This window comes from Glycine soja, chromosome 4 (assembly GCF_004193775.1).
Source record: "Glycine soja cultivar W05 chromosome 4, ASM419377v2, whole genome shotgun sequence".
NCBI lineage: Eukaryota > Viridiplantae > Streptophyta > Magnoliopsida > Fabales > Fabaceae > Glycine > Glycine soja.
In genome coordinates, this window is record NC_041005.1 from 5,801,944 (window position 1) to 5,820,274 (window position 18,331).

At 29.0% G+C, this 18,331-nt stretch overlaps 2 protein-coding genes across 4 annotated transcripts; one reads left to right on the forward strand and one right to left on the reverse strand.

The window, feature by feature from the left end:
- Nucleotides 1–289: 289 nt before the first annotated feature.
- Nucleotides 290–3,674, reverse strand: LOC114408997 (probable protein phosphatase 2C 22). Of its 3 annotated transcripts, XM_028372259.1 has the most exons (5): nucleotides 3,520–3,674; nucleotides 3,158–3,358; nucleotides 2,240–2,449; nucleotides 1,623–1,834; nucleotides 295–1,153 (listed from the first exon to the last, which is right to left on the reverse strand). In XM_028372259.1, the coding sequence occupies exons 2-5, from the start codon at nucleotides 3,281–3,283 to the stop codon at nucleotides 589–591; spliced, it is 1,113 nt and encodes a 370-aa protein (XP_028228060.1). In that variant the 5' UTR covers nucleotides 3,284–3,358; nucleotides 3,520–3,674; the 3' UTR covers nucleotides 295–588. The 3 variants fall into 3 exon arrangements, with proteins under 3 accessions (XP_028228061.1, XP_028228060.1, XP_028228059.1); XM_028372260.1 differs by having other exon boundaries at nucleotides 290–1,153; nucleotides 2,240–2,446; nucleotides 3,158–3,673; XM_028372258.1 differs by having other exon boundaries at nucleotides 3,158–3,674.
- A 3,405-nt stretch (nucleotides 3,675–7,079) lies between these two features.
- LOC114408998 lies at nucleotides 7,080–8,032 on the forward strand. The gene is made up of 2 exons (XM_028372261.1): nucleotides 7,080–7,335; nucleotides 7,465–8,032. The coding sequence occupies exons 1-2, from the start codon at nucleotides 7,241–7,243 to the stop codon at nucleotides 7,820–7,822; spliced, it is 453 nt and encodes a 150-aa protein (XP_028228062.1). The 5' UTR covers nucleotides 7,080–7,240; the 3' UTR covers nucleotides 7,823–8,032.
- The last annotated feature ends 10,299 nt before the right edge of the window (nucleotides 8,033–18,331 follow it).

Consider the following 18,331-nt stretch of genomic DNA (forward strand, 5'->3'; position numbering starts at 1 on the left):
TCTTTATAAAAAAAATAGGGCACGGAATTATTAGCAGGTAAAGATTTGAACTCATGTACCAGAGACTTGCACAAACACTTTAATTTTAAATAAGAAACAAAAGTAGCTGGAACTAATTGTTCATGAAATATATGTTAAAAAAATTACCTATGATTACTAAACTAAAATGCATTCTCTTTTACAATAAAATTATTCAAATACATCAAATATTGGGCAAAGGCATAAATTGTTCAAATGCATCACATCACATAATTGGCAGCAGTATCTGAGATCCCCACATGATAAAATCTTCAATTAACCAAGTAAAGAAAAGAGCAATCATCATTAATCAGGCAAAACCGCAAGGAAGTGCCCCTTACGGCTCATAGTCAGAAATGAGAACCACACAAGCCCTGAAGCTATGTATGATTGGTTTTGTTTATGCAAAAATCTAACAAATAAAGCAATGACGGTAATTCTAAATATGCAAAGTTAAATGTCGACTAGATGCCGCATATGTTACAGTCAAAGTTTTCTCTCAGCCTACACCTACAATTACAAATGAATCTTAATTCTCAAAAAGAAAATTGAAGCAGGAGTTGCACTAAGTCAATTACTCAAGCTGTCCAGGAAGCTTTGCAACTCCTTCAAACCTTCAGCAGAGAAGCTCCGTTGCACTCTAGAGCGTGGTGCCACCAAGTTAGGAGGAGGTTGCTGCTGGAAGCAAACCACAACTGCAGCCAAATTGTCTCCACTTTTTCTCTTTAAAGCCTCATCAACCAGATCCTTACTACACATGGCCGGGTCATTATGCTCCTGAAGCCTGCGCCGAGCAAAATCCACTGCATTTTGGCTCCTAAATACATCCCAAATCCCATCACAACCTATGATGAGAAATTCATCCTCGGTGGTCAGTTTTGTAGTCATAAGTTCAGGTTCTGCAGTCAGTGGTCCACCGTCTTTGCTCTTCATTCCTTCCATGTGCCAGTCACCAAGTGCACGAGCAACATTAAGTTGTCCGTTGAGATATCCATCATAGACATACCCCCCAGATGCCTCAATACGCTTCTTCTCTTTATTGCAACCCGGTTTATGATCTCTTGACATTTCAATTGCTTTTCCACGACGGCACAGCACAGCTCGACAATCTCCAGCATTTGCCACCACCAGCAACCTGCAATCAGAAACTACGGTCATCACTCAACTTATCAAAGGTATACAGTTGATGTCATGTCAGTTTTACTTTGGAAAAGGAGGAGCATAAAAATGGAATTTTGGGCTGAAGCCAACTACTGTGCCAACTATTTTGAGCATAATTTATGTCTTTTGTACTTGCTCCAAAACAATGGAAACTTACTCAGAAAAATAAATAGCATAATTTTGACACTATTAGGAAGAATAAACAGTGGAAACTTACTCCTCATCCTCACCATTCATTTTCTTGAAATCTAATGGTTGTAATAAGTAGCTAGATTTCATGAAAATGAATGGTTAGGATGAGGAATATCTCTTTTAGAGTTACTCTTGGAGTAACTTGATTCCTCTCTCTCTCTCTCTCTCTCTCTCTCTCTCTCTCTATATATATATATATATATATATATATATATATATACACCCAGATTATCAAACATCAAAATCCTAACCTTCCTATAACAAGTGTAGCTAATGCAGTGGTGCCAGATGCAAGTGCAGCATCCAGAGAGCAAGCTTCTGCAAAGGCATTGTCTGTTTGCAGAAATGCTGAAGCAACTATCCTTTCAATATCTCTAGGGAAATCTTCGTCATCAACAATGAACTTTGGCAGATGATGACAAGCAAAGTCAGCAGCATGCTTTCCACCATGTCCATCAAATACCTGACCAAGCCATCAACCATAATATGTTACCTCACTTTCACAACAGTTTTCAAACAAATGCATGAAACAAACACAATACTCTTTATTCTTGTCAGCTGTAAAAACTCCAGGATCAGCAATATTATGTCTAAAATGTCTTTATATGCATTCGTCAGTAGTCCATACAATAGGTAAAACAATGCATTACTACCAGAGAAGATTCGCAGGTGAATTGTGACTATGATTTGCAAAGAAATTCCAAACAGATTTCATCAAATATGTGGAACATAAGAGTGAAGGAAGACAAAGAAAAGAAAATAACAGTGCATGAAAATGACAATGAATAAAAACCACACAGAAAAAACTAAAATTCATTAATACAATAATCAGTACTAATTAAGTTAAGAACCAAAAATAGATATATACCCCATAGAAAGCACTGGGTCCATCTATATGGTTCTTGAGTCCATAATCCACCATAAAATTGTCAGCACAAACATATACATCTTCCATATTAGACCGGAATCCAATATCAGCGCAAGCTCCAGAACGAAGCGTTGGAAAGAAATCAGACTGACAATCTTCAGTAACATGCCCCGGCTCAGCAGATACATCAGACAACTTTGTTTTCATCTGCTGATTTGGCCATAAAAGTCAGGGGGGCAAAAAGGGTAAGAAAATCATTTATTTTCAGTGCAGAAAGGAACTGGGAACTCCAGAAATAACGATACCAACAGCCGTAATTACTGACTAATGAAAACTATATCAACAAGAAAACTAAATAGAATAAACGAACGAGATGGACAAATTCAGAAGAGCCCCACAATGTTAGCACACTCGAGGTACGCATCTGAATGACAAGAAGGAATAAAGCGCAATATTATTTACATGATTATATTTAATTTACTAGCTCCACGATCTGACTACACCAACCCCACCATCGGCGTTTTACATTATTACTTCTCCCAACAAAATCTCCTTCTATCCTAAATCCCAATCCTAGGTTTCATTTATAAAGAAGGAAAAAAAATATAACCCAAAAGCTAAAACTAGTTGCACATATGACTCGATCACTTTCCTTTGCAACAACTTTCCAAAATCTCTCACTGCATCAAAATGGCAATGGAAAGGAAGAGGAACGGTGTTAAAAATTGTCAAATATAGATATTATAACCATTTTAAGAAACTCAGAAATTCCCATAACTGTTCAAACAACAAAAGCAGAAATCACCCTCTTCCTGTCTAAATGAATAAATAAGCACAGACACTAACAAACACTACTAGACTAATTTAAAAAAATGCATATTTAAAGGAGAAAAGCAATTTTGTGAAGGAATAACTCACGAGGGAAGCGTGGCGAACAAGTTTGCATTGGCGATATGAAGGTGGGTTGGGATTGGGAGGTCGAGTCTCACTGGAGCTCCTACTTTCACTTTCACTGCAACAATTCACCCCTTCAATTTCCTCCATGCTTCTCCACCATAAGATTCCAGCGAGCACAAATCGAAATGGGTTCGACCCAGATTGCAAAAAGCTATTGGGTAGCTGTAACGAGTGCAAAAATTAGGCCTTTTTGGAGTTAGGTTTGGTGGGTCGGTCTATGCGATTCAAGGGGAACATGGTATCGCAAATGCAGGGATTGGTGAAAAGGGATTTGCACAAAAAATGTTGGAGAGAGAGAGAGAGAGAGAGAGAGAGAGATTCACCGTCGTATCTGAAAGCGGTGGTCGGTGGTTGGTGTGGGGTTTTAACTTTTGAAATGCGATGGCAGGTTCGTGACGACGTCGTATTGCTATGTAACGTTTTGAGCTTTGTTAACGGCAAGGGACTTCTTTTTTTCAGAGAGCCGCACGTCTTTTTCATAACACATTAAAGTATTAATAAATATCTTTCCTTTTGAGAGTGTGAAAATATAATTCAAGGGGATCTGAATGCGGGGTGATTGATGAGATGCATTTTCAAGCTTCAATAATAATATACTAAAATGATGATTAAATTTGTTTTCCAATCATGATTCCCTTCTTGAGTTAACATCGTATGAACATCGAACATGAAACATTTTTTTATAATAAAAATAAAAAATAATATCAAAAATTTAAAATAATTCATGTGTCATAATCAAAATCATAAGAAAACTTACATTTTATGGAGAATAGGAGATACTATTGCTATACTATTTTCATTTTTTAAATCTACCATGATTATTGACTTGCATCATTTGAAATTATGATAAAAAAAATATAAACAAAAGTAGACAAACAAAAAATAGGATTCAAAATAAGCACTGCACTGATTAACAAATTCTCACTAAAAATCAATTTCCCCTAACTAACGCAATGACTCAGTAAGTCTCATTGATATCATAATGGTTTAGAAAACTTTAAAAAGATAAAAGAAAAATGACTTAGAAAATATAAAAAACATCTAAACATATCCCATCTAAATTAAGAAAATTACATGAAAAATAACAAAACAAGTCTTCATTTACTATTCAATTACAAAACTAATTATCTACAACCATGAATACTTCTTAATACTATGAATTTTTTTGCTTTTAATATCGTCAAAAAAAAGTTGAGCTTAAATCATCACCAACACAAGAAACAAGTGACTTGTTTCAGTGAAACATCTTATTTACTTTGGGCTAAGCTTTTTTTTATATATTCATTATTAGATTTTATAAAGTTTTCTTCGTATTTTTAGTTTTAGACTTAGTCATAAGACCTTCAATATCACACAAAGAATCTTTGGATTGACTTATTGGAACTCTATCAATTTTAAATTCAAATTCTTTATATTTATTATGTAAATAGTTTTTATTATTTAAAATATTCATTGATCCATACTTTTTTTAGTATACTTTAGTTAATTGTTCTAAACCACCAATGAACTAGCATATGGTTGTTACAACTTAATAAGTATTGGTAAGTTTGAGTAGTAAATATATGTTAAATATTTTGAAAAAAAAATTATTGTCTATGATAATTACACCCCGACTCAAACATGATTATTTATAGTAAAAATCACTTACTTCACTTACTGTTTTCTAAAAAAAAATCACAGATAAGTTGAATCAAATAGTCATGTAGAAAATACTAGTAAAATGTTTTTTTATTCAAAATTATTAGAAATTAAAAAATAAGAGTAGTAAATGTAACCCATTCCTATATAAATACATATATCTAAGTAATACATTATTTACCAATTGTATAAAGCATTCTAACAAATAAGTTTTACCCGTTCAATATTTTCCCTCTAAAAACACAAATTGATGCAAACAAGATTAGCCAAGTCCCAAAAGTGAACATTTTCAGCATAATTCTTCAGAATTATATTCAATTGTCATTAAAAAAAAACATTCAATTGCCGTTAAAATTAGACCAAAGCTTATTCATTCAAGTGATAAAGAGCTTAGTTTTTCTTAAGATTTAAATTTTAATTTTTGTGAATGAAAAAAAAAATACTACAAAATTTTTATCTCTTTATTGAGGCTTCCTTAACTACGACTATATTACGTTATTTCAATGCAAAATTTATATACGATATGTTTAGTTGGGAGAAAACAAAACATAGATAATTATGTGCTTTCTTTTACTTGCTTGAGAAAAATATTGATTTCTAAAAAGAAATAATCTTTTTTTTTTTATTTTCTTTCGAATTAAATTATTTTTTTTCTTTTTCTTCACAATACCAAACATTGGATAAATGTCTTAGATAGAAAAATATACTTGTAGAGTTAGGGCTTTTAATATTGTCTTTTAAGTTGAGCTCAAATCATCACCAACATGAGAAAAAAGTTACTTATTTTGGTGAAGTATATGATCTACTTTTGGCTAATTTTATTTTTTTTATCTTAATCCTTTGGTTCAAAAAAAAAAAAAACTCTGACTAACCTGGAGATCAATCAAAAGATAAATAAATCAAAAATTATTTTGGTCAGGGATTGAATTTAAATAATACCCAAATAATTTAATATTAACTTTAACGCATTAATTATTTGTATCTAAATATTTAGTTTTAATTTTTTTATTATTAGAAAGCATGGTAGAGATATCATGTATTTTTTTAATAGAAAATAGAGATATCGTAAAATAATGCTATGTTTTTTTTAGTATTGTTATAATGAATAATATAAAAAATCTAACTCAACCTCAAAAACTAGTTTAAGGGTGAGGGTTACTCCTTATTTATATATTCTAATTTATTTTTATTTTTAGACGATGTGGGACTTAAATATTTTCCAACGATTATTTTTATTTTTAATTACTCAATCATCATTTTTTAGAACCACCAGTAACAAAACTGTTATTATTAGAGTTTATTCATAAATAAATAGGTAGTTATCTATGATAAATAAGTCAAAGCCTACTTCTCTTTATGCCGACAAAGCTATTAGTTCCGTTGGATAAGAAGTACCTTGCAAGCATGTTTATCAGCAACGAAATTCCAAAAATACTAGTTGTTTATTCTTCGTCTTTTGCTCCAAATTTGTTAAATTGGTTATAAAAGTAGCATCTTGTTCACATGTTATCCTAAAATTTTGACTTGTTTTGTAAGCAATTACCCATATCTTTCTATAAATGAATGTAACCCTAGAAGTACTTTGGAAAAGTAGTTGATGTTAAGCTAAAATTTTTGTCTCGCCATCCACGTGTAGCTCTTTTTTTTTTTCAATGAACTTGGTCAGGTGCGATGGTAAGAGCCGAGGAAAGAGAAAAAACGAAATTAAACGCGTCATGGTACTATATCCGAATGGTGCCAATCTTTATATTTTTTTTCATAATATAGGGGGACAATTTTGACCCACAAAAATTCATAAACAACTCATTTTTCATAAATTGTTCTTTCGGATGTGTACCCTTGAAAAAGTAATATGACAAAAAAATTCAGATTTAAGTTATTGATAAATTTGGTAAATATTTTGTATAATAACATACTTAAATACTAAAACCAATCAGAAATCAGACATTCAAGGCAATTATTTGCAAAACTAATAAAAAAATAATTGAAAACTAGAATAATCATACAACGTTACTTATGGAAATGAATGAATCCTCTTATTTGAAACTCACATTAAGGAAGTCCAAATTTTCATCCAAGATACATGGAGAGACTGCGACAAGTGTGTCCTCTACTATGCAAGGCGAGATTGCTGCAAACACGGCAAGCAATAGGAAGCACCAAAAACAAGATGCTAAACTCAACCATTAATTAATTTAAAAGTAAATAAAGATGGATTTGCCTCTTTCACGGGTCCAACCTATAACTCTAACCATTTTCTCCTATTTACTCCTTTTACATTTCAAGCTTTTCTGCTTCCTCATAGTATCTCTCTCTATATTCCTTCCTTTAGTTCTAAGTCGAGAGACTTTATAATTTAAGTAAGAGGGTGTTCGTGGAAGGTTTTTAATTGTCTCAACTCTCACCATGAGGACCACTTGCTTACTAAGCCTTCCCCCTCTTACTTCAAACCAACCCTCCAACGCTTCTTTCAACCCCGCAAAGCCACCTCAACTTTCATCGTAAGTTTAATTTAATGTTTCTTTCTACATATGTTTTTTCTTTTGTTGGGTCACAATTTACATGTCATGTACGTGACTCATGTCACTAACATTTTAACACAACTAAATGACACCGTGTGCGTTGTAAAGGGTGAAAAACGAAACATGTTGGAAGAGGCAATGCGTTATGATGGGAGTGGCATCCATAATTGGACTAGAAATGTGCAATTTAGTGGCACTGGCCCACGAAGCAATTGAAATCACAACTATGCCAATTGGTAACCAAGTAGTATCAAATAGCAATTCTTATGGTGGCGCCAAATGGAGCCAGAAAAGAACGTGCTCACCTTGGCAAGGCAACTCGCTCGAAACCATCATGCCGGAGAACCTTCCCCGGCCGTCGGCACGGCGGCGATACGAGGCTGTTCGTTCCTCCACCAAGACTGTGCCACCGCCCTCAGCCCCGATCATAGTCCAAAGCAACAAGGGCAGCTGCTTCTCCATGTGAAAAATACGCAATCAAATCAATTACTTGTACATAACTATTGTTAACTTAATTGCTTGCCCTTTTACACAAATTTAATTTCATAATCATATTGATATGTCACGTTTTTTTTTTGTTTTTTTTCATTTATGAAAACTCCAAAAATATCTAACGAATTATTGTATGTAATGAATAGTAGTACTCGATTGGATTTATGCAGTTTTAGTGATTGTAGTACAGATTTCTAATTCCTTATCCAACTTAAACCATGCACAAGCATTGTACTACACTGCTTCTTCTTGTTCGGCCTTCCTAAGCCCACTAATTTTATAGGCCTAAAGCCCTACACGCTTTCTATTGGATTGGTTCATCAGGCCATTATCGCTGACACACATTCTTCGTTAATTTGGAGTGCTGTTAGGTGCACCCAGCATTATTGTTGCTGGTGCACCAGTACTAACCACGAAAAGACAGAAATATCCTTTACGGATCAACTTGATCCGTAATCAACTTAATCCGTAAAAGACTTATGGATCAAGTTGATCCGTAATTCTTAAAAATCAACTTACGGATCAACTTAATCGTAAGGGAAGAAATTAGCAAGGACAATTTTATCATTTTTAAATAATGCTGGGTGCACCAACAATAATGTTGGGTGCACCTAGCAACACTCGTTCATTTGCTGCTACATATATTCTAAATCCATTGTCTATAAAAAAAATAGTTAATTTCCAAATACATGGAGCAATTATTAGATAGTCATTGATCACCTATTTATGGTTCTAACTCATTTTTATGTGATACATTTAATTTTTTTAATTTAAAAAATAATCTATTATATATATATGAAAATTTTATTTCATGGAATGATGTTCCATGATAATTGGATATTTATTCCTTCCAAAAATTATTGAATAAGATTATTTTATTTTAAATTCAAACAAATATAATTACAAATTAAATTCAATCAATTAACATTAATATAATAAATTCAAGTTAATAATTAATTAATCAATAGATTGATGTTAATATATTAATATAATAAGTTAATTACTGATAAGTTAATTATCATTCAGCTATCAATACATAAATTAATTTGATTTTTTACATTTTATGAATTCACATATATGAAAAATATACATTACGTGAATTGTTAGCATGTTGAAATATTTAGAAGAATTAATAGTTACGTTATATGCAAAATATATTGATATATATGAAAAAATAATCAACACTAATAAATTTGTGTTACATTGATAATCGAGTGATACATTGAATATATTTAATTTTAAACTTTATTATATTTTTTACAGTCAAGATTTATTATAATAAATTACATTAACCATGATTTTAATAATTTATACTATATTCAATCAAATAGAATTTTTTTATCAATATGTTTATTCTACATGTGATTTATCTCTCTCGTTTATGTTTTAGTTTTATTTACATTTAAAAAAAAACATGATAGGAATATATAATCAATATTTATTCTAATTAAATATATATCTTAAATTCTTAATTTTCATAACTTAAAAATTCTTATTGTAATAAATTAAAATATCAATAGATTTATATAATTATCAATTTAATATATAATATTTTTTAATTTTTTATTCATGGTCAACCATTTAATTATAAAATTTTAAAAATATATTTTAATATAGTAAATTGTTTCATATTTAGTTAAAAATATTATGAAAAAAATGTATAGTAAATTATTTCATATTTAATTAAAAATAATATGCATAACTAACAAAGAAATTTATACTCACAGACATTCCTTGATAAAATTCATATTAAATATTAAATGAGTATCTTTAGGAAAGACTCACGGATAATGAGTACAATTATATATGTATTTTTTTCACTGCCTGTATATTAATGGACATGGGGCAAGTACCATGGTATTTGTACCTAGAAATATGTGTTGTCCATTAATATTAAAATACTTAAATATTATTTATTTTTTTACTATGTTTAAATATGTAAATATTCTTAATATTTTTTTTTTACCTATGTTTTGGAGTATAATTTTATTTGGACTTATATTTGGATGTATTTTTGTTTGAGTTTATATTTTAAAGAGTAAATTTTAGATATTTTTGTTTGGAGTACACTAAATTTATTTATTTAGAATTATTCATGGGCATTTTTAATTGTGCAGATTGTAGAATATTTGAATAATTTTAGTTGTAACAATTAAAATTATTTTTTTTCAAGAAAATATTAAAAATTACAATAAAAATGTTTGTTAAAATATTTATAAATTATTTTCTTATCTTGGCAAAAATATCTATGGATATTCCGGATATTAAAAAAATCCACTGGTATCCATTTAATTTAATGTGTATCATGCTGTTAACATACAAGTACATGACAAATATTTATTTGGTGAGGCCGATAAAAGTTTATTATTGTATGTGCCCGCTTCGCCCATTGTCATCCCTTGGCACGATCTCAATTTTTTTAAGAAAAAAATTCAATAAGCCACTTATAATATGAAAATATTTATATTTATATATATATATATATATATGGATATTCATAATTATCTTTTTTTTTACATACATACATATATACTAACATATATAAAAATTTAAAAATAATTGATAAATATATTATAAAAAATATAATAAAATAAGAAAATAATAAATTATAAACTTAATACCCGTGCACAGGATATTATGATAGTAACATTTAATTATGTGCTATGTAACGAATGATCAAAAGTAGAGAACAATTGTGGTTCAAAACAACTTAATAATTTCTCCCATACAACACAATATTGTGTTGCACTGTAATTCTTGAATCACATTCCAATGAGAGCTATTTTGTCTCCTTATTCATTAATTTAAATTCAAAACTAACAATAATAATTAACTTCATACTCTTTTTCTGTAGTTTAACTATGAAAAGGGTTATTTTAGTAAACTTAACTGAAATAAGTTATCTTAGAATTATTTTCCACTTAGCATATTTAAATATTAAACTTATTTCACATGACAGATAAATAATTTTGAAAATAATCTCATGTAACCGCACTCTAAGACATTAAGAATTACTTTTGCTCGAGATTAATACTTTAATGTAAAAGCTAAAAGTACACTAAAATAAAATAAAAAAAGCACCAATCTTAAGCTAAATATAGGTCGGACACGAGCATACCTAGAACAAGGCTAAATGGGCCTGGCCTCATCTCAATCAAGATACTAAAGCCTGAGGCAATCACCACGAGACTGGCATTGCTATGCCCACCCTGTAAAATTCCTGATATACCAAGAAATTGTGTGCGAATCCCAATTTATCCTTTATGCTTGGGTCATTAATTTTAAATTATCCGTAAAAAAAATTTAAAAAATCTGTTTGAGACTTATGAATTGTCTAATTGGTATTAATTTCACAGAAGAACAAAATGGGAATCACGCATAATTGTTAGGTGTACCAACAATTTTGCTAGGTGCTGGTACCAACGCCCTCACATGAAACCTGGTAGTCCTTAATTTTTCTGGCTGGACCCAACAAAGCCCTTCCAGTTCAATAGACAATAGGGTAATGGTTCACGAGTAAAGATCAAGATTTGTTTCCTAAAAATATAAAATTAAGAGATAAATTTATATTTTTTTATACCATGATATTCATACAAAATATCTACTGATATTATTGATGACTATTTTTTTGTTAGAAAATCTAATTTATAACTTAGTAGGATCTATCATTTTAATTAATTTTTTCATCTATAATACTTAAACACAAGATTTTATTCAAGAGGTCTGAATTAAGTACCACTCGAATAATTATGTTAGTAAAAGACTAATATTTATGTTAGTTACTTTGGCTTAATTTATAAAAGTTAGAAAATTAAATCAATTTTGTTAAACTTTAAAAGATGTCATGTAATTAGTTATTAAAAAAGCTTAATTATCAATTTGGTCCTTAAATCATTTTAAATGGTTCAATTTGGTCTCCAAATTTTAAAAGGGTTCAATTTAATCCTCAAGATCTAAAAATTGAATCAATTTGATTCTCAAATTTTTTAAAGGTTTAATTTGATCTTCAAATTCTCAAAAATGAATCAATTTGATTATCAAATTTTTAAAAGCTTGAGGACCTAATTGGAAAGTTCAAAATAATTTAAAGACTAAATTGATTCATTTTTTAAAACTTGAGAATCAAATTAAACTTTTTAAAAACTTGAGGACCAAATTAAATTTTTTAAAATTTTGGGAATCAAATTAAATAATTTAAAATAATTTGAGGACCAAATTCATAATTAAGCCATTTTGAAATGGATACTTGGTTGTATAACTATGGACAAAAAAAAATGTTGTATAACTAGTTTGTCAGGTGTGGTTGGGAAGGTTCTTATTCTGTCAATTAGAATAAGCTAAATTGATCGAATCCAACAATATTAAGCAATCTTTTGTATACTTTTAAAAGTATTTTTATAAGAATTTATTTAAATATACTAAAGATGATCAAATATTTAAAAAATGTTTAAAATATAAAAATAATTGTGGTTTTTCCCCAAGTTAAAAATGCATTTTCTTAAAATACGTGAGATGATAAGAGTGAGAGTACGAATATTAAGTTAATAATATGATCTATATGAAATTAAAGTTAGAAAATATATATCAAATTAATTATTTAATTACGTCGAATCAGTAAAATTATCTATCTAATATCTTAAATTTCTTATTTAAGCTAAACAACTAATCATACTAATAGTATATCCAATGGAATTTTTTTAAGTTACTTTTTATAGGTTTCATATTATTTTTTATGATATGATAAGAAATTTATATACAATTTCACTCCAAAAGTCCAAAAATAAAAAACTTTAAGAAATTTAAAAAAACCCATATTTTTATATTTTTTATTTTCACTTAATTATAGTTTAATTATAATATTATTGTGTTAGATGAATACTATTTTTATTATTAAGAAACAATTTCTTACAGAAAATACATATTTATTTGTAAGAAACTCTTCTCACCACATAGATTTACTCCAATAGAAAAGAAATTATAAGAAATAATTTTTTTTACTTAAGAAATCCTTCAAGAAATTATATTAATTTTTTTTTATAATCAGTGGAGACTCTTCTACCCGCTAAATAGATGGGGAAAAAGAAAGAAAGTAGAATTACACGTTACTTACAAAAGTTTAACTGAATTAAAAAGTTATGGATAATGTTACGAGTTTAACTGTTGCAAAAAAAATAAATTAAACAGACAATTAATTTAAAATAATCATTATGATAAATTCAAAATAATTATTCTAAAAATAAACAAACTTATAATGTATAATTATCTATGACTGAAGTGTTCAATAATATTATTTTTTTTTCTCTTTTTCTATCACATTTTATTATTTATTATATTAATTTTTTTTTCCTTTATCTCTCTGAAGTGTTCAATTAATTTTAGATGTTTAAAGATTTTTTTTTCCAGATTAGATAGAATGAAAAGTATCATTGTGTTAGACTTTGGATGTAAACTAGGCAAGATCTACATATTTTAGGGTGTGTTTGGTTTGCATTTTCATTTCCTGTTTCCATTTTCTGAAAATTGTTTTCATTTTTAAAAGATTTGAATTCTAAAAATATGTTTAGTTTGATTTCTTGTTTTCTATTTTCATGAAATAAAAATATTGAAAATTTATGATATATTGACTTATTTTCTTTTTGTATTTTTAGATTTGCTTAAAACTACATTCATTGTCACCGCAATTTCATTTTAACTAAAATGAGATTTCTGTTCTCAACTGAAAATAGTGAAAACGAAAATTTATTATTTTCATTTTCTAGTTGTTTCCTGTTTTCATTTTGTTTTCAGAAATCAAACCAAACACATTTTCATTACCATTTTTTGTTTTAAATAAAAATGAAAACAGAAAACAACCAAACCAAACACCCATTAGGTTTTGTTTGTATCCTTTTCTAGTCAATTCCATGATTCGTCCAATTTATTTCGAATCTCCCTCACTTGTTTCTACCTATCTACGTAGCGACTAGCGGGGGACCTTTAATTAATTAACCACAGTAGACATGCACAATGTAATATTTGAGGTGAAACTAAGCGGATAAGAGAGAAATTTGTTAATTTTTTAGGAATTATATGTTAGGAAACTTATTTTCTCATATTTAATATGTATTTAAAAAAATTATATTTATGGAAAATGGTATTTTTTGGAAATATTTTTTAATCAGTTTTTTCATAATTTTTTTTTTATGAAAATGTGATAATCTTATTTTTTTCAAGTTTAATTTTATTATAATAAAAATATTTTATTATTTTTTATTATAATGTGATAAATAATCTATAAAAATATGTGTAACTCTTTTGATTTCTAAAAAATTCATTTTAAAATTTTTTAATCGTCAATCAAATAAATTTAATTCATTTACGGAAAACATAATTGATAGATTTATGATTTTTAGGAATCATAATTTTTAAAGATGAAAAAACTTCTTTTCTACCAAACAAACATTGAGTGGTTTTGTTTCTTATTTGGTGGACTGCCGCAAAAAAATTCTTTACTAATCGCACCTAATTAACAAGACATATATATATGGTATTTAGCATTTTAAATGATAACTTATGATCCTTTTGTACTTCTTTATATTTTCTTTCTAAGTTGTAAATGTGTTTTAGAGATCTGATTTTGGTTACGACTTTAACTTGTGAAAAAACACATCGCATGTAACTGCCCCAAAACCATCCCTTTTAATAAAAAAAACAAACTTAATAGGAAACAATTACAAGTCACCTAATAATGATTTATTCAGAATCAAACTCAAATCTGTAGTATATGTAGAAAGTTGATTTATTAATACTCATTAAATAATAAAATCGACATAAAGAATTTAAAAAGTAACTGCACAGAACTTTCTTTGCTTCCATAATTTCACTGAATCATTATGAGTACATTCAAGATCGAAACACATGCCTTATGATTGTTGATTTAATATTTTATATTTTTATTCAACAACATGGCTCGAATATGTAATTTGGCCCCTACATTACATGGGGCCAAACTCGTTATGAAGCAAACACCTGTATCGCCTAAGTATGGGAATGGCACAAACCATGTGACGATAGTCTTTCAATGTCTAAATGGTAAGACAATTTTTTAAAGAGGAATTACTGTATAACCCATAAGGAATTCTCTGGATATTCTTTCTTCTTCTTCTTCATATTTATTTACTTTGGGTTAAATATGCACAATTATGTATAATGGGGCATATTGTTGGCTATATTATTATTTTTACTTGTTTTCCTTTCCTCCTTAACTAAATGATAAAAAATTTAAAAACTTAAGTGTTTGTCACCTAATCCAAACAATACACAGTCGAACGAAAAAGAGCAAAATTATCAATGATTGATAGATGCACATGCATGATTGTTTATATGGAAATAGCATGAAATGATGAAAAAGCAAACTGATAAAAGAACCAAGTATCAGTAGCTTCTGTTTTGGTTTACACGAAGAATCGGTAGCTAGCTAGCTACTGAGATAGTGCGCAATACGTACCTACCAAGTGGGAAACAAATTTTTTTGATAGTACGCTGTCGTCCCTATATGAAAGTTGCCAACTTGCCATGCCACAAATAATAACACTGAAACAAGGAAGAGTTATATAGCATAACTAGAAATTCATGCTGCTAACTAGCAACATGGATCACTCTTCATCTCTAAGTGATCCTTTTAAACCGGGATATTTCTCAACCCAGAGAGTTGGTGACTAATTCTTTCAAAATATAAGGATCATCATCACCAAAAAAATATTGTCTTTCTTATAATATAATTTTATTTCATACAGAAATTCAACTATTAACAACATATTTAGTTTAATTTGTCCTTACTGAACCTTTTTATGCAACATCACATTGATAATATATGCATCAACTTTAACACGGGGGGCCTCACGCCTTTGCCTCACATAGTCATTCCATATGTCAAATACTTATTATAGTCATAATATATGTGCAAAATACATAATTTCCTGGAAACTAAATTTTGTTTCTTTTGTCGGCTACCATCTTTGCTTCGATGGGGTGGGGACTCGGTGGGGTGGTGCGAGGGGGAATTCATATGATTCATGATTCAAGATTCAAATATCCATCATAAGATCTTAGTTTGCCATGTGCGCAGAAAAAAAGTAACAAGGGAGGACTTGATATATGTTTCTTATGAGTAATGACAAAAATAAACAATCAGTACACAAATATATAAATGATATAATCATCATAAAATCTTGTTAAGCAATATTCTTAGAACATTAATTAAAAAACTAAAAAAAATATTATAGAAATCATACGAGGGTAAAAAAAAATTATAAATATCATAATTTTGTGTATTTTAATAAAAAGATTAATATTTTTAATTTTTTAATTAATATTCTAATAATAATGATTAACATTTGTTATTATAACATTTCTTTAATAATGAACTCTTTATGTCAAAAAAGAAATACAATAAATAACTTATCAGAAATAAACGAAGAAATATATTTTATGAAATGAATAAAATTAATGGATGTATACTCCAATTTTTAATATAGTAACTCCTTCAAATATATATATGCTGTTACCCTCCATACATCGTAGAAAAAGTTAATACAATAAAAAATGGAGAAAATCTCCCTATTTTTGAAGATATGCAATCAACACAACCAAACTAACGTTTTTTGTTAAAATCCACACCGTTTCCTGAAATTCAAGCAGGTCATGAATTAATATATGTGTGTGTGTATTGCTGCATATATCAATTTAGAGATAAATTACACACAGTGTAGCTAGAAATAATTAAATTAAACCTGCATTTTAGAGTTGGAAAATGATAAATGCATTTGAACATTACTATTATTTTCAAGAGTTAGATGGTATGTGATCAGCGATTAGTATTAGATGTCTGAAGCTCTGAGTGGAGTAGGGCTTGGAAGTTGGAACCTGACTACAATACCGTTACCGTGCGTGGATATATAGTTGTGTTGAGCGCTCATGTGGCATGTGGCATGTGGCCTTGCTTGCTTTCATTAATTTTCTTTTTACTTGTTCAATTCCACTTTGTCTCATGCATGTACTGATATCCCACTAGAGATTCCAAGACATGCCCATGCAGTGAGTGGCTAAGTGGTTTCTTATAACAGAGCAAAAAGCAGCCAGTAGATTGAACGAGCGGAGCCACTTGCTTCTGCATCCACTCTCAATGCGATTAAGTACACTTCCAAACCCTTCTGCATCATTCTGCAATTACAAAATTTTATATATATAGTTCGTACAGGCAATATGGGAAGGATGACATCATACCTGCTTCATACATCTCTCTCAATAGACCAGCCTACGTTTAAAAAAGAATAATGACACATTCATGTATCATAAATACTCATTTGACACTCTTTCTTTTTGTTTTATATAAGGAAGCATATCACACTTAATTTAACTTCTATTAAGGAATGTGAGTGTAATTTGTTTATATTTATTTTTTAACAATAATTTAAATATGAAATAGATTGCTTTTCATATTTTTTTTTCTTTTTAAAAACAAAATATCTTTATAGTAAAAAAATTATGAGACTATCAATTGTCTATTTTAATAAAGTTTTTTTTTATACGTACACTCACAAAATTGAACTTTTGTCAATATACTTAAAAAATATAATAATCTATCAATTGGGTCAAATCTTGATAAATAATATTTCATATACTTAATTGACTTTTAGCAAATACATAAATGAAAAACGTTTGTTAAAAATATATTATTAACATTAGTTTCTCACCACCTATAGGTACATTTTTTTATGTGTGACGACCTATATGTATATATATGTAAGTGAAGGAGGATTGGCAATTGAATTGACTAATCACCAACACATGATCGATCTTCAGGGGTGTAACGCGCCAACGCAGACTGGTCATAGGCCCCATATGAACAAACGTACGTCTAACTTCACCTTAAGCCCTTAATAATGTAGTGCGTACGTGTTTGATTTTCTGTTGAAAAAAAGCTTAGTGCTCGTTTATCAAGAAACCATTAATTATAACCTATAAAAAGAAACAATTAATTATCACTTTTTCTTTTAATATTTGGGAATTTTGTATGGACGAAAAGCTAAAGACGGTCATCAGTATCTCATAAGTAATTTTATTTAGTTCAATTTTTTTCTCATGAGGTTTATTTGTACGAAATGGCATGATTAATGTTAAGAAGTGTAAGGAGAGTTATAGATAGCAATATCAAATCAAATATAACTTTTTCGTTCATGTCAATTTGTGTTCCTACTAATTAATGATATCCACATTTCATATCAAAGATCCTTTTCCATCTCCACACCTAGAAAAATTAAAAGCCCAAGCACATACAAAATGAAAAGAAAAAAACAAATGATGGATAAATAAAAAGATTGAAAAACTGATTCAAAGAGGTAGAGATATTCCTGCGAGGATTCGTATTTCATATCATCAATATCGTTGCGAGGGAAATGGATCCTCTTCATATTTCTTTTTTCCTTGATTTCTTCTATTTTAT

Bases quoted from the DNA above. Each gene is read 5' to 3' on its own strand.
- LOC114408997 (XM_028372259.1), bottom strand. From the start codon at position 3,283: ATGGAGGAAATTGAAGGGGTGAATTGTTGCAGTGAAAGTGAAAGTAGG. The intron at 1,835-2,239 runs GTATATATCTAT...TGGCTTGGTCAG, and splicing joins GACCCAGTGCTTTCTATGGG to GTATTTGATGGACATGGTGG. The intron at 1,154-1,622 runs GTTAGGATTTTG...TTCTGATTGCAG, and splicing joins GCTACACTTGTTATAGGAAG to GTTGCTGGTGGTGGCAAATG.
- LOC114408998 (XM_028372261.1), top strand. From the start codon at position 7,241: ATGAGGACCACTTGCTTACTAAGCCTTCCCCCTCTTACTTCAAACCAA. The intron at 7,336-7,464 runs GTAAGTTTAATT...TGCGTTGTAAAG, and splicing joins AAGCCACCTCAACTTTCATC to GGTGAAAAACGAAACATGTT.